This window comes from Nomascus leucogenys, chromosome 19, assembly GCF_006542625.1.
Source record: "Nomascus leucogenys isolate Asia chromosome 19, Asia_NLE_v1, whole genome shotgun sequence".
In the NCBI taxonomy this organism is placed as follows: domain Eukaryota; kingdom Metazoa; phylum Chordata; class Mammalia; order Primates; family Hylobatidae; genus Nomascus; species Nomascus leucogenys.
Genome location: NC_044399.1, coordinates 34,218,580 through 34,242,200, shown reverse-complemented (window position 1 = coordinate 34,242,200; position 23,621 = coordinate 34,218,580). Strand labels below are relative to the sequence as shown.

Genomic DNA, 23,621 nt, shown 5'->3' with positions numbered 1-23,621 from the left:
ATAGAATTAATTACTAAAAGATAATGCATACCATCAGTGCTAGAATTTACCAGAATCTGTGGTCCTTGAGGTGTGGAGATCAGGGAAAGCTACATGGATAAGCTAAAAGTTTACTTGGGTCTTAAAGAGTACACAATGAGGTATGGAAAGCCATTGAAAGTTTCCAAGCAAGAGAGATTAAATGATGAAAACAGGAAGATTATTTTATTTTATTTTGCTTTTTTGCTTTATGTTCAAGTATAGACATGCAAAGGATTATTTTAGAATCCGTATGTAGAGTGCCCAAAAGGAAAAGCTTATTTCAGGGAGACAAAATAGAAAGGTCTAGCAAAATGTAGGAGTAAAGTGTGAAGGGGCTAAATCAGATCAGTTGTAATAAGAGTGGAAAGAAAAAGCCTAGGATGTTTCAACAGAAGGCAAAGCTTTGGTGTTACCTGGCATAGGGTTTCTTTCTACTTATTTATCGATAAAGATAAGCTTATGCCCATTTTTCTGTTGAATTATTTATCATTTTTGTGTTGATTTGTAGGATTTTGTTTAGACACATAAGTGCTCTTGGATAAAATACTTACATTCAAAGTAATTAACTGGCATCGTCTGTCCAAGAGATGGGATGGATAGGAAGTTAAGCTTCCGGGAGATGCCTCATCATTTGTGCCAGTGGCCCCGCATTATTTCTTGATGAATTGTGCAAACTGGGAAGCTGATAGCTCTGGAAATGAGAAAGCAGGTGTTATTTTCTGTTTCTGAATATCCCCGACAATGTTGCCATGATTCTTTTATTTATTCTGTTCATTCTTTTCCTGCCTATTCAAGGATATAAACTGTCTTTCTTCACAGAAATTTCCAAGGAAACTATATTTCATACATTGATGGAAATGTATGGAAAGCATACAGTTGGACCGAGAAACTGTGAGTATATTCTCTCCAAATATGACAAAAAACTAACTGCATTGTAAGATCCTTCTTGGTCGAGAATTTTGAGGTCCATACCTCTGAGAAAAGATATTTCCCCTCCATACTCCAAATCAACCTCTGTGGATTGCAATCCTATGGTTATTTTAAAATTAAATTTGGTAGGCTCTCTCTAAAATAAGAGGCAATTTAAGTTTTTTATCATACAAATAATACATGGTTATATTCTTTTTTTTCCTCTTTTTTTTTCAGAGACAGGGTCTTACTTTGTGCCCTGGGCTGGAGTGCAGTGGCACAATCACATCTCACTGCAGCCTTCACCTCCCAGACACAAGTGATCCTCCCACCTCAGCCTCCCAAGTAGCTGGGACCAGAGGTGCATGCCACCACGCCCACCTAATTTTGTATTTTTTGTAGAGACAGGGTCTTCCTATGCTGCTTAGGCTGGTCTTGAGCTCCTGGGCTCAAGTGATCCTCCCACCTTGGCCTCCTAAAGTGCTCATATTATAGGCATGAGCCACCACCCCCAGCCCATGATTCTATTTTTAATGTATAAAAATGCAATAACAGGTATAACAAAAACCCTCCTTGTGCCCTACTCCCTCATTCCTGAGGTGATGCTACTCTGTGTTTAGTATATGTGCTTCCAGACTTTTCCCCATTTTCCTACATATATATTTACATAAAGCAAAATAGATTTGTTTTGTGGTTTTTAAAATCTTTTTTCTTTACATAAAGGGTAACATCTTGCAACTTGATTCTTTCACTTCATGGTATCACTTATATGATATTCGCATAATCCATAGTATGGATGCATCTTAGTTTATTTAATAATTTCCCCATTGATGAATGTTTAGATTATGCTTAGTGGGCAAGTATTCCGGTAGCACAGATATCTAGAAATGGAAGAGTTGGGGTGAAGACTATGTAGACACAAAATTTTAATTGTCCTCAAAAATGTTGTGCCAACTGACTCTATTGTCAGCAGAATATGACAGCATTCATTTCCCCACACCTTTTCACTGCTGGGTATTCGCCAACTTTTTGTTGAAGTTATGGATGAATAAAAGGGATTCCATCCAAATTTGAATTTTTCTGATCACTCATGAATTTAATTAAATATCTTCATATGTTTATTGAACATTTGTGTTTCTTCTCTGAGTTTTCTGTCCTTTGTTCATTTTCCTGTTGAATTGTTTTATCGTTTTCTTCCTGATTTATAGAAGGAATTAGTTTAGACACATAAATGATTTTGGAAAACATGCTTACATTCAAAGTAACATTTTTCACAACAGTTTGTGTCACATCATTAGTTTGACTTATATAGACAAGACATACATGAGTTCTAAATTAAAAATAAAACACACGCTAGGTACAGTGGCTCACACCTGTAACCCCAGCACCTCGGGAGGTCAAGGCAGGTGGATCACCTGAGGTCAGGAGTTTGAGACCAGCCTAGCCAATATGGCGAAACCCCATCGGTACTGAAAATACAAAAATTAGCCAGACATGGTGGTGGGTGCCTATAATCCCATCTACTTGGGAAGCTGAGGCAGGAGAATTGCTTTATTTATTTTTTGAGACGGAATTTTGTTCTTGTTGCCCAGGCTGGGGTTCAATGGTGCGATCTTGGCTCACTGCAAGTTCCACCTCCTGGGTTCAAGGGATTCTCCTGCCTCAGCCTCCTGGGTAGCTGGAATTACAGGTGCCCGCCACCATGCCCAGCTAATTTTTATATTTTTAGTAGAGACAGAGTTTCACCATGTTGGACAGGCTGGTCTCGAGCTCATGACCTCAGGTGATTCATGTGCCTTGGCTTACCAGAATGCTGGGATTACAGGCATGAGCCATCACGCCAGGCCAGGACTACATTTTAAAAGCAAGAAAATCATTACGAAAGTTAGGGTAGTGGTTACCTATTAGGGTTAGAGAGAGGAATATGATTGGAAAGGGGCACGCTGGGGCTTCTGGGATGCTAGCAATAATCTTTTGTAACAATGTTTACATGGGTATCTGCTTTACAATTATTAAACTGAATATTTGGCCAGGTGAGGTGGCTCATGTCTGCAATCCCAAGAATTTGGGAGGCAGAGACAGGAGGATCACTTGAGCCAGGAGTCTGAGACCAGTGTGGGTAACAGAATGAGACCCTGTCTCAGAAATTAAATTAAATTAAATTAAATATAAACAACATTTGTGTTATGTGCACTTTATGCACATTGTAGTTCTCACATTTTTTTGATGGGAGAAAAAAGTTGAATGGCTTCACTTGCAGCCCTGACATGGTCCCATGTGGGGCTTTCATAATAAGGTTTGGGAAAAGAGAGGAGGAAATGGAGGTTCTGCTGATCTTGGTGCCACCCAGAGTTGGATTCTGAAAGGTATATTATGATCTAGAGAGGAGTCATTAAAGATACAATTTGGTGGGAAGAGTGGAGCGGTGTGCTTGTGTGTGTGTGCTTGCTTGTGTGTATGCGCTTGCATGTGTGTGTGTGCTTGCATGTGTGTGTGTGTGTGCTTGCATATGTGTGTGTGCTTGCGTGTGTGTGTGCTTGCGTGTGTGTGTGTGCTTGCATGTTTGTGTCTGTGCTTGCCTGTGTGTGTGGTGATGGTGGTGGAGAGAGATGGACACAAAAAGGAAAATGTAAGAAAAGGTTTGAATGAAAGCAGAGCAGATACCACCATCTAGAAATGACCATGACCCAGCTTTCCTCCACATGCAGGAGATAGTCCTGTGTAGCAAATAGTTGTAGTTTGCATTTTAATCTAGAAATAACTTTTTCATTTTCCAGAATTCTCAGTGAAAATTATTTGACTGAATTACATAACGATTCATTTGAAGGCCTGCTATCCCTCCAGTATTTGTAAGTTAGTTAATCATATTTTTGAGTTTTTAGTCATATTATTTTTAAAATGAATAAGGGGTTCAAATTAGATAATCTCTAAGATTTCTTCCAGCAATAAAATTCTGCAATTCTGTAAGTTTGTATAGGGTCTCCGCCCATCTCTAGCATTAGCTACGTCCTATGCATTTTCAGTTTTTAAATTGTATAGACAAAATACAGACAGAAAAAATTTCACATGGTAAGAAGATCTGAGCAGTGACTGACACCCATATGAACCTTGTTTTATAAGGATTTACATACCATCTTCTATTCAAATCTACAGCCAATAGATCAAATCTAACTTAGGGTTTATTTTTTAATGGCCTATTAAGTTAAGAATGGTTTTTGCATTTTTAAAGGACTGTGAAAGAAAAAAGAAAGAGAAATATGCGAGAGAGATCATATGTGGCCCACAAAGCCTTAAAATGTTTACTGTCTGACCTTCACAAAAAAAGATTTGAAAAAGTTGGTTTAGTAGGATGAAAGGAATTAAAGTTAACTTCAGATTGTTGCCTAAAGGAGAAGAAAATATGGACCACCTACATTCATTTGAGCATCATTAATCCAGAATTTTTTAGTAATTTAATCGGAATTAAATTAACATTTAAATATTTGAAATCAGCTGAATTATAGAAATAATATTATCAAGAATATTAAGCTACCAAGAAAATAGACTAGTATTAAGGATTTCATTTTGGGAATTGTTATATTAAAACAGATGTTTAAAATGATGGTTAAGTGGTAGAGCTAGAAATGTTTACAGTAAGAAGCATATCAGAAATGCCCCTAACTCTTCACTAATTATACAGTAACTATCTCCCGAGCCCTGTTACCAAGAAAGGGATACCTGCATAGTACTTCTGTCTGTTAAGAGACAAGAAGATACTATGTTCAATTGCTATGAAAGCTTGATTCTTATCCTCTGTCCATAGAGGTGTGTATGTCATTCATCCTTATTAGTCATGCTCTTTTGCAAACAGATTCTTTCAAATGTGAAAGGCTTAAGGAAAGTGGGTGAAAAGACCCTCAAGTGGATGCCAAAGTGCTACAGAGGCCATGAAGTAATAAAACGACATTTGCTTTAAAATAATCATTTTCCTTCTACTCACTCCCCCAGCTATTTATTTATTTATTTATTTATTTATTTATTTATTTATTTGAGACGGCGTCTCACTCTGTCACCCAGGCTGCAGTGCTGTGGCGCGATCTCGGCTCACCGCAAGCTCTGCCTCCCAGGTTCACTCCATTCTCCTGCCTCAGCCTCCCGAGTAGCTGGGACTACAGGCACATGCCGCCACGCCCAGCTAATTTATTGTATTTTTAGTAGAGACAGGGTTTCACCTTGTTAGCCAGGATGGTCTCGATATCCTGGCCTTGTAATCCACCCGCCTCAGCCTCCCAAAGTGCTGGGATTACAGGCATGAGCCACCACACCCGGCCAGCTATTCATTTGTTTTACAAATATTTGAATTTACTTTATTTCCATGTGTCAGTTTTAAACATGGTGGGCAATGCAGATGAGCATTGCCTAGTCCATGCTTTCAAGGAGTTTATGCTCAGAAAAAATGGGATGAAAAATAACTACATTCTCACGCTTGTAATCCCAGCACTTTGGGAGGCCGAGGCGGGCGGATCACGAGGTCAGGAGATCGAGACCACGGTGAAACCCCGAATCTACTAAAAATACAAAAAAATTAGCCGGGCGTGGTGTCGGGCACCTGTAGTCCCAGCTACTCAGAGAGGCTGAGGTAGGAGAATGGCGTGAACCCGGGAGGCGGAGCTTGCAGTGAGCCGAGATTGCACCACTGCACTCCAGCCTGGGCGACAGAGCGAGACTCCGTCTCAAAAAAAAAAAAAAAAAGAAGAAGAAGAAATGGATGGGGGCACTAGGAAGGATAAATTGTTTCTGAAGCATAGAATAGGGGAAAATGACTTCAGTTTGGACCCAGGAAGATGTTACTAGAACAATCCCATTTGAATAGGACTTTGAAGGGCCATTGTGTAGCATCGGACAGACATCTTGGGGACAATATTCTAAACTTGCAAAAGGGAAATGGGAGAAGGGCAAAACACAGGAAAGTATTCGAGGAATGCCATGAGTACCTGTAGATTACAAGGAGGGAGAGTAGGAAATTGGAGCCAGATCTTCTAGGGCTTTGAATGCCAAGCTGAGGAGCCATCATGGGGAACCGTGTTATCACAGCAGTGCTGTAAGATGGCTCTGCATCACAGTCATTGAGGGGGCACATTAGAACTCAGTTCTGGACTCCACCCTCATAGTTATTGATTCAGTTGGTCTAGAGTGGGACCAAGAATTTGCATCTTCAATAATTTCCCAGGAGGTGCTGGTCTTTGCAAGCCACTTCTAGAGAGTTTATATGATGACTGTGTGCAGGATAGTTTAGGAATGGAGAGACTAGAGATGGAGACATCAGCCAATGTTACACCATCCAGGTAAAGAGGGAGGGAAAAGCCCCATCACTGTATAACTGAAGAAATTGCTTTCATGAAATATTAAAGCAATATAAAACCAAAAATTAATTTCTATTAATATGATAGAAATTAATTGTATTAATATGATTTGAATATTAGTTCAAAGTTATGTATTAAGTAACTTCCTTTCAAATGCTGTGAAAGGATGTCTTTTATTTCTTCTGATACTGAAGTGGCATAGGAAAACAAACCTAAACTAGGAAGGTGTATAAATGTGAGGCTATTAATTTTAATATTAGAAACTATATATAGAGATAAAAGCTTTGAGCTTATAATCTAGGATTTGATGAGACTACAAAAGGGCATCTAATCAAGTCTACTGCTCTCAGGAAAAATTAATTCCAAAGTCTATTGTATATTTTATTTATTAAAAGTATGAAGGTGAGACTCTAGGAGAGGTACAGGCAGGGTTAGGGGCTCTGGAAAGTTCAAATACAGGTCCAAACGTTTACAGTCGAGATGAAAAATGTGTATTCAATATTATTCTAAACTCTTGCTATTATTCATACTAGTAAACACTGATAACTTATAAGGCAATATTTTCATTTTATTTTTCCTAGAGATTTATCCTGCAATAAAATACAGTATATTGAAAGACGTACATTTGAATCACTACCATTTTTGCAGTATATGTAAGTTACAAATATAACTTTATTACATTTGGAATTTTTATAAAACTTAATTATAAACCTCTTTGCTATTCATTTTGAAATATGATTAAAATTTGACCAGTAGAAAGGTACTAAAATTATATAGCAATTCCTTTTTGTCTCTAGCAAAGATTAGTGTGAGAATTATTACACAGATCATAGTGAATCATCAGAGAGCAGTGGTTCTCAACTGGTGTGATTTTGTACTCAGGTGCCATTTGGTAATGTCCAGAGACAGTTTTGGTTGACAAAACTGTGGTTGTGGCTCCTGGCATCTGGTGGGCAGAGGCCAGAGATGCTGCTAAACATCCTGCAAAGTATAAGACAAACCCCCACGGCAAAGAGTTATATAGTCCAAAATGTCGATGGTACTGAAGTCGTGAAATCCTGTTCTAGAGAAATAAAGACCACTTAACACAGGTACTTACTGAGCGTTCACTGTTTTGTAGCTAATGCACCACATGTGCCATGTTAAAGTATAAATCATAAGCCAGTATCTTCCACAGTGAGATTTCCTTAGTGCACAGAGAAAGGACTGAGGTTATGTTCCATCCTATATAAATTAGACTCACAGCAAATGATAAATGTTCTGAAATAATTTTTTTTCCTTTGGCTTATGTCTTTTTTTGTAGAAATCTGGGCTGCAATTTAATTACGGAACTGAGCCACGGAACATTTCAGGCCTGGCACGGAATGCAGTTTTTACACAACTTGTAAGTGAAATAGAAGATGAATACGTGTAAACAACTATTTTGTATAAAAACTCATACAATTATTGGTTAGCTGGATATAAGCCCATTATGAACTCTGAAAAGCGTGTCTTAAGATCCATTTGTTTTTCTCAAATGGGGAAACTAAGGTACAAAGAGGCCAAGAGACTTACGCAGCTTATATATGACGTGCTCTGCTTGTCCTAGTTCTGACCTATGGCATGGGCAAGAAAAGGCATCAAACAAGTGACCCTCAAATTAGCCTTGTTGCTGGGCGGGGTGGCTCAGGCCTGTAATTCCAGAACTTTAGGAGCTGAGGGGGGTGGATCACCTGAGGTCAGGAGTTCAACACCAGCTTGGCCAACATAGTGAATCCCCATCCCTACTAAAAATACAAAAAAATTAGCTGGGCGTAGTGGTGCAGTTTTTTGCTCCCTGGAGGACTTTGTGTTAAGCTTTCTTCCTTGCAGCTAAATGTTGCAGGCATTTAAGCAGTTTGAAACTCTGCATATGAGCAGGAATCAAAGTTAAATCCAAAGTGTAGGGCTGGACATAGTGGCTCATGCCTATAATCCCAGCATCTTGGGAGGCCGGGGTGGGAGGATCACTTGAGGTCAGGAGTTTGAGACCAGCCTGGCCAACATGGTGAAACCCCATCTCTATCTACTAAAGATACAAAAATTAGCAGGTCGTGGTGGCAGGTGCCTGTGATCCCAGCTATCGGGAGGCTGAGGGTCGAGAATGGCTTGAACTCGGGAGGTGGAAGTTGCAATGAGCCGAGATTGTGCCACTGCACTCCAACCTCCCCTCCAGGCTGGTCTCGAACTCCTGTGACCTCAGGTGATCTGCCCACCTTAGCCTCCCAAAGTGCTGGGGTTACAGGTGTGAGCCACCATGCCTGGCCAAAATGGTGTTTATGTTAAGCTATTGTGCAAAAAAAAAATTTTGTAAAGAAAATACATCGCTCTATTTTAATTCCATATACTTTCCTGACTACTCTTCTGCCGTAAGTGAAAAAATTCTATGATTTCTCTGTATAACATACCCAGCAAATCAGAGTGGGTATATTCAATGGCCTGAAGGGGACTTTAGACTCAAGGTGAAGATTCTCCTCTACATCTGACTTTAGAAAATACTTTCCACCTTTCTTTCTTGTGGTTCAGAAATCTAGTTTCACACAGTTCATTTTGAGGTAGAGGGAGGTGTTCAGGATGTGTCTGGATTAGAGCAGCAGTTTCTGCAGATGCTCCTCTCTGTCTTCATTAATTTGCTGATGCTTAACTTAGGGAAGAGACACTGAGGGTCTGTTTTTCTTTTGCCCTCACACCAGAGAACAGGCTCATTAGGTCCCTCCACCAAGAGGTTTGGGTAGCATCAATACAAATGTCTTAAACTCACCACCTTTACTAAGCACTTTATAACAGTGGGAGTCCCACATAAGAATCTGGCGGCCAGGAGCGGTGGCTCATGCCTGTAATTCCAGCACTTCTGAAGGCTGAGGTGGGTGGATCACCTGAAGTCAGGAGTTTGAGACCAGCCTGACCAACATGGTGAAACCCTGTCTCTACTAAAAATACAAAAATTAGCTGGGTGTGGTGGTGGGCACATGTAATCCTAGCTACTCAGGAGGCTGAGGCAGGAGAATCACTTGAACCCAGGAGGCAGAGTTTGCAGTGAGCCAAGGTCATGCCATTACACTCAAGCCTGGGCGGCAGAGCTAGGCTGCGACAGAGATGGGGTTTTACCACATTGGTCAGGTGGGTCGGAACTCCTGACCTCAGATGATCCACCTGCCTGGCTTCCCAAAGTGCTGGGATTATAGGCCTAAGCCACCAGGCCCAGCCAATAAATGGAAACTTTAACTCAAAAGAAGGAAGGAAGGAAGGGATGAAGGGAGGGAAGGGAAGGAAGTGAAAGAAGGAGGGAGGGAGGGAAATGAAGAAAGAGAAAGAAAGAAAGAGAGAGAAAGAAAGAAAAGAAAAAATTGTAAAACCATAAGGTTAAAGTAAACCTTTTTTCTTCATACAGATTAAACACATGAGTTCAGATTACAGCTTTGCTTCTTCATAGCTTGGTGACCTCGGACAAGTTATGTAACCTCTCTGTGCCTCAGTTTCCTCATTTATAAAATAGGGCAATAATAATATCTACCCATAAGGTTATTGTGAGGATGAAATGTGAAATTCTGATCACAAATACGTAGCAGCCTAATAGATACTCACTGTAATAATTATTATTTTTATAATTTCTGCAAAAGTACAGTGATGATTCTTGGGTTAACCTAAAGGGTGATTTTTATTTCTTCCTGTTTCTTTTCTTTTTCTTGTTCACTTTAAAGAATTAAAAAGAAAATAGATTCCAGCATTTTGGAATAAAAATTCACATCAAAATGAATTTATTCATTTTATTGACAGATAAACAAAATGTCATTTGTTTATTCAATGAACATTTATTAAATCCCTAGTAAATTTCAGACATCATGCCAGGCACAGGGATGACAATGACAATACGATGTGGTCTCTGCCCTCAAGGAGCTGGTAGCCCAGGAGACTGACAAGTAGATAGGTGGTTACATGCAGTGTAACAAAGGCTGTGATGTCATACAAGAAGACAAGTGGGAGTATGTGATGGGAGTATGGTTTTGACCAGTTCCTCCTCTTAGATTTATCCCTTTTTCTTTGGCTATAAAGCAAAAGAATTGGTCCTTTTTTTTCTTTAACTGTGCAAATTAAACCATAAATTTAAAAAGCTTTATAAAGATGAAAGGCAAGCAGTCAGGCGCAGTGTCTCACGCCTGTAATCCTAACACTTTGGTAGGCCGAGGGGGGTGGATCACCCAAGGTTAGGAGTTGGTGACCAGCCTGTCCAACATGATGAAACCCCGTCTCTGCTAAAAATACAAAAATTAGCTGGGCGTGGTGGCGGGCACCTGTAATCCCAGCTACTCAGGAGGCTGAGGCAAGAGAATTGCTTGAACCCAGGAGGTGGAGGTTGCAGTGAGCCAAGATGGAGCCATTGCTGTGCAGCCTGGGCGACAGCAAGACTCCATCTCAAAAAAAAAAAAAAAGGAACTTGAATTTTGGATGAACAACTTGAATTATGGAGGACACTAGAAATAGTGTTTCCTACAGAGTCAGGGCTTCCTACCAACATAGTCATTTCTTGGGTTTTTGACCTGAAAAGTTCTGTGGCATATTTTTTCTGTGCTATCCACTTCTTTTTTTTTTTTTTCTATTTCTTTCCTGCTTTCTCTCCTCTACTTTATCTTCTAGAGCCCTAGGTAGTTCCCAAAGGAATAGTGCTTTACGGAGTCTAATGGTGATTTATTATGTAAAAGCAGAAAATTATTTTTTTTTTAACTAAAAGTCCCATACCAAAAAATGAATATAGACTTTTTATGCAGTTTCACACATTGAAAATGCAGGTAATTTTAATTTCATTGCATTTTTCAGAATTCTCAATCGCAATCCTCTGACTGCTGTCGAAGATCCATATCTCTTTGAACTGCCGGCATTAAAATATCTGTAAGTACTATAGTACTCTCATGAGTCATGAGATGACATATGCTTTTTAAATTTGTCATCAAAGATAAAGTATTTTGCATTTAGGCTACAAAGTCATAATTTAAATTTTAACTGAGTTATTGAAAAAAGTTATTGGCAAAGAAAAGGATTAAGAAAGGATGTATAATGGTCATGACAGCCAGCAGGGGAAGGAATAGTGTTGAAGAACCTGTATATATTTGGAACATGTAGACACATGGTGGAATATTACTTAACCAAGAAAGCAAAGAGGAATAGGTGTTCATTATTCTAAAAAGGAAGAAAAGAGTAAATCAAGATGGGTGAATGCAATATGAAATGAGAAGTAAGATAATGGTAAAAAAAAAAAGTGTAAGTTCTCTTAAATATTATTAATTTGATGATGTAGATCAACTTAAATTTCTTTAATAAGATCTCGAATTTTACAGCAAATAAACTGTTGAAGTGGCTTGTTTTGTAGAGAAGCCAAAATTGAAGTAATCACATGTCCTTGAATTATCTTTTGAAGTACAGAATTTTGTAATGGGTTCATATCATGAATGTTTCGGCTTTCTTCTTCAGAGACATGGGAACAACGCACATCACACTTACAACGCTCAAGAACATTCTCACGATGACTGTTGAACTGGAAAAACTGTAAGTTATTTTTTTCTTAGATTTATTTTTACTTAGTTGTTTTTTTAGGTTTGTTTTATTATTTTCTTAAGTCAGGTTTATTGAGATATAACTTTCATATAACATTCACCCTTTATAAGTGTATAGTTTGATGAGTTTTGACAAATGTATAGTTACATAACCACCACCACATTCCCAGTATAAAGCATTTCTGTCACCTCAGAAAGCCCCCTCATTTCCCTTTGTAGGCAATCCCTTCCTCCCACCATCAGCCCCTGTTAGCTACTAATCTGATTTCTGTTCCTATAGTTTTGTCTTTTTCAGAATGTCTTATAAATGAAATCATGTAGGATGCAGCCTCTTGTGTTTGACTTCCTTCACTTAATATTGTTTTTTTTTTTTTTTTTGAGACGGAGTCTCACTGTCGCTCAGGCTGCAGTGCAGAGGCATGACCTCAGCTCACTACAACCTCCGCCTCCCATGTTCAAGTGATTCTCCTGCCTCAGCCTCCCAAGTAGCTGGGATTACAGGCGTGTGCCACCATGCCCAGCCAATTTTTGTATTTTTAGTAGAGATGAAGTTTCACCATGCTGGCCAGACTGGTTTCGAACTCCTGACCTCAAGTGATCTGCCCGTTTCGGCCTCCCAAACTGCTAGGTGTGAGCCACCTTGCCCGGCCTCACTCAGCATAATTTTTTTGAGATTATGCCACCATCCATGTTGTTGCCCCTATCAGTACAGCTGGCCCTCCATATCTGCAGGTTCCTCATCCATAGATTCAACTAACCATGGATGGAGAATATTTGGAAAAAATAAAATAATACAACAATAAAAACAGTAGAAAATTTAAAACACAGTATAATTATTTACATACCATTTACACTGTATTAGGTATTTAAAGTATACCCGAGGCTTATGTCATTTATTGTATCAAGTATTATGTCATTCCATATAAAATACTTCAGCGTCTGTGGACTTTGGTATCTGCGGGGGGGGGTACTGGAGCCAATCCCCTGCAGACACCGAGGGACAACTCTTCACTCCTTTCTATTGCTCAGTAGTATTCCAGTTGTGTGGATGTATCAGTTTGTTTATCCATTCATCAGTGTATAGACATTTGGGTAGCTTCCAATTTTTTGCAATTATGAATAAAACTCCTAAAAACACTCATATACAGGTCTTTGTGTGAACCTATGTTTTCGTTTCTTTGGGTAAATAACTAGGAGTTGGATTGTTCACATGCTTAGTGTATATTTAACTTTTTAAGAAACTGCTAAACTGTTTCCTAAAGTGGCTGTGCCATTTTACATTTCCACCAGCATTGTGTGAGAGTCACAGTTGTTCCACATCTTCAGCATTTTTTTTTTTTTTTTTGCAACACAGTCTTGCTGTATCCCCAGGCTAGAGTGCAGTGGTGCCATCTCGGCTCACTGCAACCTCTACCTCCCGAGTTCAAACAGTTCTTCTGCCTCAGCCTCCCAAGTAGCTGTAGGCACCCGCCACCACACCCAGCCAATTTTTATATTTTTAGTAGAGGCAGGGTTTCACCATGTTGGCCAGGCTGGTCTTGAACTCCTGACCTCAACTGATCCACACCCCCTGGCCTCCCAAAGTGCTGTGGTTACAGGCGTGAGCCACCATGTCCGGCCCAGCAGATGTTTTTTTGAGACAGAGTTGTTGCTGGAGTGCAGCAGCAAGATCTCAGCTCACTGCAACCTCGGCCTCCCAGGTTCAAGCGATGCTCCTCCCTCAGCCTCCTGAGTAACTGGGATTATAGCCACACACCACCATGCCCAGCTAATTTTTATATTTTTAGTAGAGATAGGGTTTCGTCTTGTCAGCCAGGCTGGTCTCAAACTCCTGGCCTCACTTGATCCACCTGCCTTGGCTTCCCAAAGTGCTGGGATTACAGGCATGAGCCACCATGCATGGCCCAGCCCAGCAGATTCTTACATTTGAGTTTTTAAAGAAATGTTCACCTTTCTACTGCTAGATATGTAGTGGAATCTCATTGTGGCTTTAATTTGCATTTCTTTAATAGCTAGTGATGTTGAATGTTCATGTGCAAATATCTTCTTTACTATACTGTTCAAATCTACTCCCATATTTTAATTGGATATTAGTATTTTTATTGGGTTTTTTTTCCTCCTGTAATCCCATTGGAGATTCGTTATTATTGAGTTTTAAGAGTGCTTTAGGCCAGGCGTGGTGGCTCACACCTGTAATCCCAGCACTTTGGGAGGCCAAGGCGGGTGGATCACGAGGTCAGGAGATCGAGACCATCCTGGCTAACACGGTGAAACCCAGTCTCTACTAAATACACACACACACACACAGACACACACACACACACAAAATTAGCCGGGCGTAGTGGCGGGCACCTTTAGTCCCAGCTACTCGGGAGGCTGAAGCAGGAGAATGGCGTTAACCCAGGGGGTGGAGCTTGCAGTGAGCAGAGATCACGCCACTGCACTCCAGCCTGGGCGACACAGTGAGACTCCGTCTCAAACAAACAAACAAAAAGAGTGCTTTATACATTCTAGATACAAGTCTTTTCAGGGACCAGGTACAGTGGCTCATGCCTATAATCCCAGCACATTGGGAGGCTGAGGCAGGAGGATTGCTTGAGGCCAGGAGTTTTAGACCACCTGGGCAATATGGTGAAACCTTGTCTCTACCAAAAACATAAAAATTAGGCAGGTGTGGTGGTGCTCACCTGTGGTCCCAGCTACTCAGGAAGCTGAGATGGGAGGATTGCTTGAGCCTGGGAGGTCGAGGCTGCAGTGAGCTGTGATCGCCACTGCACTCCAGCCTGGGTCACAGAGTGAGATACTATCTCAAAAATTAAATAATAAATAAAAACAAAAAACAAGGCCTTACTGATATGTGTTTGGTAAATATCTTCTCTCAGGTTGTGGTTTGTCTTTTTATTCTGTTCAAAGTGTTCTCTGGCTGGGCATAGTGACTCACACCTGTAATCACAGCACTTTGGGAGGCCGAGGCAGGTGGATCACTTGAAGTCAGGAGTTCGAGACCATGCTGGCAGATGTGGCAAAACCCCAATCTCTACTAAAAATACACAAATTAGCCACGTGTGGTGGCCCATTCCTGTAATCCCAGCTACTCAGGAGGCTGAGGTACAAGAAGTGCTTGAACCTGGGAGGTGGAGGTTGCAATGAGCCAAGATTGCACCACTGCACTCCAGCCTGGGCAAAAGAGTGACTCTGTGTCAAAAAAATAAATAAATAAATAAATAAGTAAAGTTTTCTGAAGAGCAGAAGTTTTTAATTTTGATCAGCTTTAAGTTAGCAATTTTTTCTTATATGGCTTGTGCTTTTTTGTTTCTTACCTAAGAAATCTTTAAGAACCTGTTGTTTAATCCAAAGTGGAAAAGATTTACTCTCTATGTCTTCTCCCAGAAATTGTATAGTTACATTTATATCTATGATCCATTTTGAGTTAATTCGCATATATGGTGTGAGGTTTATTTTTGTTGTTGTTTTTTTGCAATTTTATTTTTATTTTTTGGAGAAATGAGGTCTCACTGTGTTGCCCAGGCTTGTTTCGAACTCCTGGCCTCAAGTGATCCTCCTGCCTCATTCTCCCAGAGTACTGGAATTATAGGCATGAGGCATCATGCCTGGCCTTCTTTGTAGATATAGGTCTATCTATCTATCTATCTATCTATCTATCTATCTATCTATCTATCTATCTATATATATATAGATGTGATGGCACATGCCTGTAGTCCCCGCTACTAGGGATGCTGAGGCGGGGGTATCGCTTGAACCCAGGAGGTAGAGGTTGCAGTGAGCCAAGATGACACCACTGCACTCCGGCCTGGGTGACAGAGCAAGACCCTGCCTAAAAAATACATATACATATATATACATATATATCTTATATATATGTATATATATTATATATATATTCATATATATGTATATGTATTTTATATATATTATATATGTATATATATTATATATATATTTTATGTATATGTGTATATATATGTATATATATATTTCTGCAGGGCCCTATTGTGAGTTTGTTACACAACTTACTGCAACTTAAATTGTGCCACCACCACCCCCCACAGTATGGCAAGCTAAATAGAAACTCAGTTATGCTAAGGCTGGTTGAGGGCATTATGCAAGATTAGCATGGAAAGGGCCCTTCATTTAGTGCTCTGCTCCGTTCATTTTTGTCAGGTCACTTTCTTATCTTCACCAGGTTGTCAGATCTGTTTTACTGCTCTAGCCTCACTTTCCTCAGCCTCCTGCAGCATCTTCCCTGTGAGCTAGATCCCTTCCTCTCTGGATGAAGTCCTCTTCATCGAACAACTTTCTCATTTAGTTCTCTAAGATAGTGAGGATCTGTCTGCTTTTTTCTTGACCATTAGTGGATAGGAAAAATGCTCTGATTGTCTGTAACCATTTGTCACCAAGGACATAAAGACATTGAACAAATTTCTTCATTGGAGTTCATTATTGGAAGTCTTGAGGAGTTTACACATTTATATACAAAGTAAGTAGGCCAGCTCATTTGTCTTGGCTCATGTGTAACGATCTTTCATGCGTATTGAAAAATTACTATTCTCAAATAAGGATAACGTATATCTCAGGTCATTTACAGTCTCAAAGGTTTGTCAGTATACTTTGAAACAATCCTGCGAACAGATCTAGATTGAAGGAGACTTAAGAATCATGAACTGGAGGCGGCGCCGGGGCAGGCGCAGAGCTGGCAAGCACGTGGTGGGGCTCCTGAGGCACACAGAGGGTCGCACGCCTGGGAGCCTGTCGCTGGCACGGTCCGGGAGGGAGGTTCAGCGGTGGGAGGCAGCATGTCGGTTGCAGGGCTGAAGAAGCAGTTCTACAAGGCGAGCCAGCTGGTCAGTGAGAAGGTTGGAGGGGCTGAGGGGACCAAGCTGGACGATGACTTCAAAGAGATGGAGATGTCATCAGCAAGGCAAGGCATTGACAGAAATGCTGGCAAGGACCATCAAGTACCTGCAGCCCAACCCAGCCTCGCAGGCTAAGCTGACCATGCTCAACACGGTGTGCAAGATCCGGGGCCAGGTGAAGAACCCCGGCTACCTGCAGTCGGAGGGGCTCCTGAGCCAGTGCCTGATCCGCCACCAGAAGGAGCTGGGCAACGAGTCCAACTTCAGTGACGCACTGCTGGATGCCGGCGAGTCCATGAAGCACCCGGCAGAGGTGAAGAACTCCCTGGACATAGAGGTCAAGCAGAACTTCATTGACTTCCTCCAGAACCTGTGTGAGAAAGACCTGAAGGGGATCCAGCACCACGTGCAGAAGCTGGAGGGCCGCCCCCTGGACTTTGACTAAAAGAAGCAGCAGGGCGAGATCCCCGATGAGGAGCTGCGCCAGGCACTGGAGAAGCTTGAGGACTCCAAGGAGGTAGCAGAAACCAGCATGCACAACCTCCTGGAGACCGACACTGAGCAGGTGAGTCAACTCCCGGCCCTGGTGGAGGCGCAGCCGGACTACCACTGGCAGGCCATGCAGATCCTGGACGAGCTGGCAGAGAAGCTCCAGCACAGATGCGGGAAGCTTCCTCACACCTCAAGCGGGAGTATAAGCCCAAGTCCTGGGAGCCCTTTGACCTCGGAGAGCCTGAGCAGTCCAACAGGGGCTTCCCCTGCACCACACTCCCCAAGATTGCAGCTTCATCCTCTTTCCGATCTTCCGACAAGCCCATCTGGACTCCTAGCAGGAGCGTGCCGCCCCGAGAACAGCCAAGCTGCAAGGTGCTGTACGACTTCCAGCCTGAGAACGATGGGGAGCTGGGCTTCCATGAGGGCAGTGTCTTCATGCTGATCAACCAGATCAACGAGAACTGGTACCAGGGCCTGCTGGACGTCCAGTCGGGCTTCTCCCTGCTCAGCTACGTGGATGTGCTCGTGCCTCTGCCCAGTGACTCACTGGTGTCCCCGCCCAGCCCCTCCATCGACACTGGGTGGCACCCCCTGCCAGGTCTCCTGCCTTCCATGGGCTCCTGCTGCCAGGGTGGTGTCCAAGCCTGCCGGCGCCACCCAGGGCCAGGCCCTTGAGGTACTCCCTCAGCAGGGAACCACACTTGGGTGGGAGGCTTACCTGGGTGGGTGAGGACGCTTGTTTACACTAGCGCTGACCCCCAATGGTGACGGCTCCCTTCCCCACTCCATGGCACCGGCCTCCTCCCCACTCCCCAACTCCTCACCCAGCTGGCCCAGGCGGGGCAACACTAAGGTGCTCTCAGAAACACTAATGTTCCTCCAGGGCAGCCCCCACCTCCGTCCTGACCCCACGGGGGCCCAGCCCACAGCCTACCCTCGAGTTCCACGGCCTTAACAGGCTTGGATCGACTGTCCCTGTGGGGTGGCTCAGAGACAGGACCCTGGTTTTAAATCCCCCCACAAGCCTGCTGCTGGCGATGAACCCTAGCCCCACTCCAGGGCCACGGTACCCCAGCCTCACACATGCACTCCGTCTCCCCAGGGCCAGGGCAGAGGGCCTCACTGTTTCCCTGGCCTGCTGTCAGCTTGCAGCCAGGAGACAGAGGCCAGCTGGGATCTGCCCCACCTTCCCCCTCTACCTCCCCCGCAAGCAGGACAGAGAACATGGCCTCCGGTAGGGCCCTGCCTCCCAAGCCTCACCCTCACAAAGCCAAGTACCTTTTCAGCTTTTTAACTGCCCCCAGCCAGGCCCACAGAAGCCTGTGTCACTCTGGCACAAGCTGCCACCACCAGCCACCTACACACCCCCCCAACACACCTCGCACGGGACCACAGCCCCAGCCGTGCTGCTAAGGGCCAAGAACAAAGGCCCAGTGAGCCCAGGCCAGCATGTCTGCATCCCTGACATCTGCTTCCTCTGTCGCCCAATCCAAAATCGACGAAATGGAGGGTCCTCTGGGCTGGGCCACATTAAGATTCCCCTCCCACTGAGGCCCAGCGAAGCCTCCGGACCCCAGGCTCTGCTCTGCACCCTCGTGGTCAGCAGTACATGAAGGGCACAGACACCCTGGCAGGGATGAGCACACAGCCTTGGGCATGGTTCAGGACAAACTGAAATGTATGCCTGAGTTTTGTAAACAGAAGTATTAAAGGTCTTTCTACAAAAAAAAAAAAAAATCATGAACACTAAATGCAATGTCTGATGTTTGATTGGATTCTGAATTTTTTAAGCCATGTTATGATTGGGACAATTGTGAAAATGTCCCAATGGGACATTTGGGCTCATGCCTGTAATCCCAGCACTTTGGGAGGCCAGGGAGAGGGGGTTGCTTGAGCTCCGGAGTTTGAGACCAGCCTGGGCAACATGGTGAAACCCCATCTCTACAAAAAATATAAAAATGAGCCAAGCGTGGTGGCACGCACCTGCAGTTCTAGCTACTCAGGAGGCTGAGGCGGGAGGATCACTTGAGCCCAGGAGACAGAGGCTGCAGTGAGCCGAGATTGCACCACTGCACTCAGCCTGTGTAACAGAGCGAGACTCAGCCTCAAAACAAAAGAAACATCTTTGTGTCAGAGTTAAGGTTGCTATATAAGTAAAATGCTAGGTTATGGTTCTGGATACATTCAATCTATATGAAGATCAGAGGCTTCTATTGGACCCAAAGGAATACTAGTCACTTGTGATTATTCCTCTATAGGTTTGAAAGATGTATCAGGCCAACTTATTGGATGCAGTTTTAATCTAAAACTCTATACATTGTACCCCTGACTCACAGACTTCATGTATCCATTGAATACTCTTCTGTTTCCACAGTCTTAATGTGGCCCTAACAAAGTCATCCTTTTAGAGGACTCAGAAAAGGCCCCCCTACAACTTCTGTAATGTAATAATTATAGTAGTTAACATTTATTGATCACTCAGTGTGTGCCAGACATCTTTCAGGTATAGATTCATTTAATCCTCAAAACTCATTCGAGGTAGGTACTATTAAAATGACAAGGACAAGGAACAGAGATTAAGCGATTTGCCCAAATTTACATTATTCACAGAGCTTGGATTTAAGCCTAGTCTGGCTGTGGAATCTGTATTCTTAATGACCATGCTATACTGCATAAGATTAACCTTGAGAATTTATTCCAGTTACAGAGATTGTTTTTATTTCTCTGAAACTGCCCCCAAGAAGCCATAACAATAAATTAATCAATTATCTTGGTTATCTCTTTTGCCCAAATTTATATTTTGAAAAAAATTCAAACATGCCGGAAAGATGAAAGAATACTACAGAATCCAGTCAGAGATCAGGCACTGCATGTCATGTCTTCATTTCCTTTAATCTAAAACATGCCTCTACTTTTTTTGATCTTTCATGACATTGGCATTTTTTAAGAGTCAAAGATAGTTGTCTTGTAAGTTGTCCCACAATCTGGATTTCTCTGTTTCCACATGAAATTCAAGTTAAGCATCTTTGGGAAGAATACTGCACAGGTGACGTATCTTTCCTGCCCCGTGACCCCAGGTGGCTCATAATGCTAAGTTTGATCACTTGTTTAAGGTGATCTTCCAGATCTCTCCACTGTGGTTATTTTGCTGGGTGCGGTGGCTCACACTTGTAATCCCAGCACTTTGGAAGGCCGAGATGGGCAAATCACTTGAGTCCAGTTTTAGACCAGCCTGAACAACAAGGTGAAACACTGTCTCTACTAAAAATAACAAAAATAAAAAAAATAAAATTAGCTGGGATGGTGGTGCAAGCCTATAGTCCCATCTACCTGGGGGGCTGAATTTGGAGGGTCACTTGAGCCCAGGGGGTCGAGGCTGCAGTTAGCTATGATTTTGCCACTGTACTTCAGCCTAGGTGACAGAGTGAGACCTTGTCTCATAAAAAAATAAAAAATAACTTTTCCCTTTGGTAATTAATACAAAATTTGTGGGGTGGTACTTTGAGATCAGTGAAGATCCTGTTCTCAAATGTCTTTTCACCCAACTGTCCATCAGTGATAATCTTTGTCTGAATGAATTTTTATTACATTGGTGGTTGCAAAGTGACACTTTTTAAAATTCTGTCATTCCTTCTACATTTATTAGCTAGCATGATTTCATTAAAGAAAAACTCCCCCTCTTTTTTAATATCATTCCTCATGGATTTTTTATAGATTATGTTGTAGCTTATTGTTGTTATTCTTTTGAGTGCTCAGATTGTCCAGATTTAGCCAATGCAATCTCCATTTTTTTTTAACCCCACAATCCAGGTTACACTGAGCTATTTTTAATGCCAAGAGTAATTTCTAATATTTCCCACTCCCAACAGGAATTGAGAAAGGGCCTCCAGAAGTTGGGGGCTTATTCAGACTCTTCTTAGAAGTCTACCTTCTTCTGGTGTACTTTCAGCCCAAAGTGAGACTTTTGAGTCGGGAAGAGATGACTCTGAATTAAACTACTGATCAGTGTCACCCAATTCTAATCCCAACCACCTTTATTCTAGGCATACCATTCTCACTGCCATGCTTACCCTTCGGTTGGGCACCTGTGTCCTCCTTCCCATTGGCCTTCTGGTTCGTACCCAACTGTCCAGTCCACAGGCCTCCGTAACGCCTTTTTGCCCAGCCCTGTGGTAGCGTTGGCTGCCTCCTTTACCTACTCAAGTAACTGCTTTACCACTAATTTATCGTTTTGTGTTTTCATCTATAGGATCTTACCTAGCCATGTGGCCTGCTGCCTCTGCCAATTTAAAAATAGCATTGAGGCTGTCTGCGAGACAGTCAAGCTGCATTGCAACACTGAATGTCTGATTAACACCGTACATTGTCGTGAGTCCAAATCGCCTGGTGATAAATTGTTACATTATTTTAAGTATTTGTTTTTAAATTTTTTTTTATTGATGAAATTTTAAGCTAATGATATAATTGTTTAATTTACTCAGTCAGATTTAAACTCCCTCAACTTCTGAACTACTCCCTTGCTGGGAGTCAGGTTCACAGTTATTATTACAAAATTTAATCATGGAAGAGTTCCATATGCATACAGGACCAAGAGAAAGGAATGGGAAGGCTAGGGAATAACATGAACATCCACCCACCGTGTACTGTGCTCTCTGCTTGGTGCTTTGCCCCCAGTGATAATTTCTTCATATAGTGCAATGTAGTTGATAAGCTGGTTTTATATCCATGAGGTCTCAACTACTCTCTGCCTTTTAGGGCAGATGTAGATCCGGTTTTGTTTTTGTTTTTGTTTTTACAATTTTATAAGAGTAGAAGAGATGCTGTTTTATTTGAAGCCTGAGAGCTTCTGGTTCCATAACCAGAAATTGCTACCTGGCTCTTCTAATGGAATGGAGGGCTTTTCCATTCTTAGTCCATCCAACTCTGAATTTGCTCCGAATCTCAAACCTTTCTATTCACAGAACAAATGCTCAAGTGCTTTCAAGAGTTTTTCTGTAGATTAGGTTTATTAGCACCAACTTCATGACTTCTAAAATGTGACTTCTTGAATACAGGTATCTACCAGTGATATGGGGTGGATAATTAATAATGCTTAGCTACTTCTATAAAGACAGTGTTGCTTATTTTTCAAAACTTTTTTTTTTAACAATTATATTCTTCCCTTCTCCCCAAGAAGTGGGCAGAAAAGCATTGTTAATCTCCTTTTACAGCTGAGGAAAAACAAGATCACAGGTGCTGAGTGCTGTAGCCTAGTGCCAGGTCTTCTGTCCCCAATTCTGGGTTTTCCCCAAGCCCATGTTTCTCTTTTCTTGCAATCTTTACTTCTGCTGGCCTTCAGCACCACCCAAAATACTTTTAGTTCTGGAAAAGAAGCCCAGCTGCACACTGGCACACTTGACCTTCATGCAGTCAGAAGCTTTGGATGATTCCCCATCCAAAATATTAGAGATGAAATGAAAGCAAAGGAGGCATCTGACAAAAGTTGCTTTTTCCCTTCTGCATTTAGGACCTCAAGTAATGTTTATCCAGAAACTGCTATCATACCATAGATTCACTGTATATTTAACAACATAGGCATACAATCTGGCAAATTAAAAATCTCTTAACCTACACCCTGGATCCTTGCCCAAATTTAAGAGGAAACTAAGGTGGACACAGTGTTTTTTTCCATGTCGCATCTTTTGTGATGGGGGCTATGATATGTGGGAGCAGAGAATGGGGTGGGTGGGTGGAGCACATGGCAGATGAGGATCTATCAGCAGTGGGAGGGAGCATCCACTTTAGCATCTCCACCCTGCTCCTCTCAGAGGACCGCCTTTCATTGCATTCAGCTGTGATGGTAGCAAGAACACGGGCACACTGATGATGAGGAGAGCGGGAGCCTTGTGCTCTCTCTGCATATGAGGCAGGACAGCACAGGGTACGGAGCAGTCTGCAGAGAGGCCAGCTCATCAGCTCATCAGGGAAGCACTTGTCTTCCACCTTGGGCTTTGACCGAGCACTGGGCAATTGGCCCCTGGGGATCAACGGAATAATCCTAAGCAGACTGACTCTATGTCACACTATGGAATGTTCCAAGTAGATGGCCATGTTTTCAAAAGATGTCTTTTCCTCCTTTCATTGTTGCCATTTCATAGGTTTAGGTTTGGGTGTATGTTTCTCCTCTCTGAATGGCACTCGAATGTTTGCTGACTCTTACTCTGTGTGACTGGGGCATACAGCTATGGACTGAGTATGAAAGATGATCAAAGATTTTCATGATGAAAACAGTCTCTTCTTTTCTGACAGCTGAAGAAGCATCTGTAGGGAATCCAGAAGGAGCGTTCATGAAGGTGTTACAAGCCCGGAAGCAGCACACAAGCACTGAGCTGACTATTGAGTCGGAGGCGCCCTCAGACAGCAGCGCATCAAGT

At 42.3% G+C, this 23,621-nt stretch overlaps 1 protein-coding gene and 1 pseudogene across 1 annotated transcript in view; both read left to right on the top strand.

The window, feature by feature from the left end:
• LOC115831484 (leucine-rich repeat-containing protein 37B-like) overlaps positions 1 to 23,621 on the top strand; it is a 29,350-nt gene that overhangs the window by 4,197 nt on the left and 1,532 nt on the right. The window contains exons 3-10 of the mRNA XM_030799774.1: positions 841 to 912; positions 3,708 to 3,779; positions 6,854 to 6,925; positions 7,576 to 7,656; positions 11,106 to 11,177; positions 11,757 to 11,831; positions 21,458 to 21,576; positions 23,497 to 23,619. Coding sequence (XP_030655634.1) covers positions 841 to 912; positions 3,708 to 3,779; positions 6,854 to 6,925; positions 7,576 to 7,656; positions 11,106 to 11,177; positions 11,757 to 11,831; positions 21,458 to 21,576; positions 23,497 to 23,619 — 686 coding nt within the window. The remainder of the gene's footprint in view (positions 1 to 840; positions 913 to 3,707; positions 3,780 to 6,853; positions 6,926 to 7,575; positions 7,657 to 11,105; positions 11,178 to 11,756; positions 11,832 to 21,457; positions 21,577 to 23,496; positions 23,620 to 23,621) is intronic.
• On the top strand, positions 16,640 to 17,883 carry LOC115831558 (annotated as a pseudogene).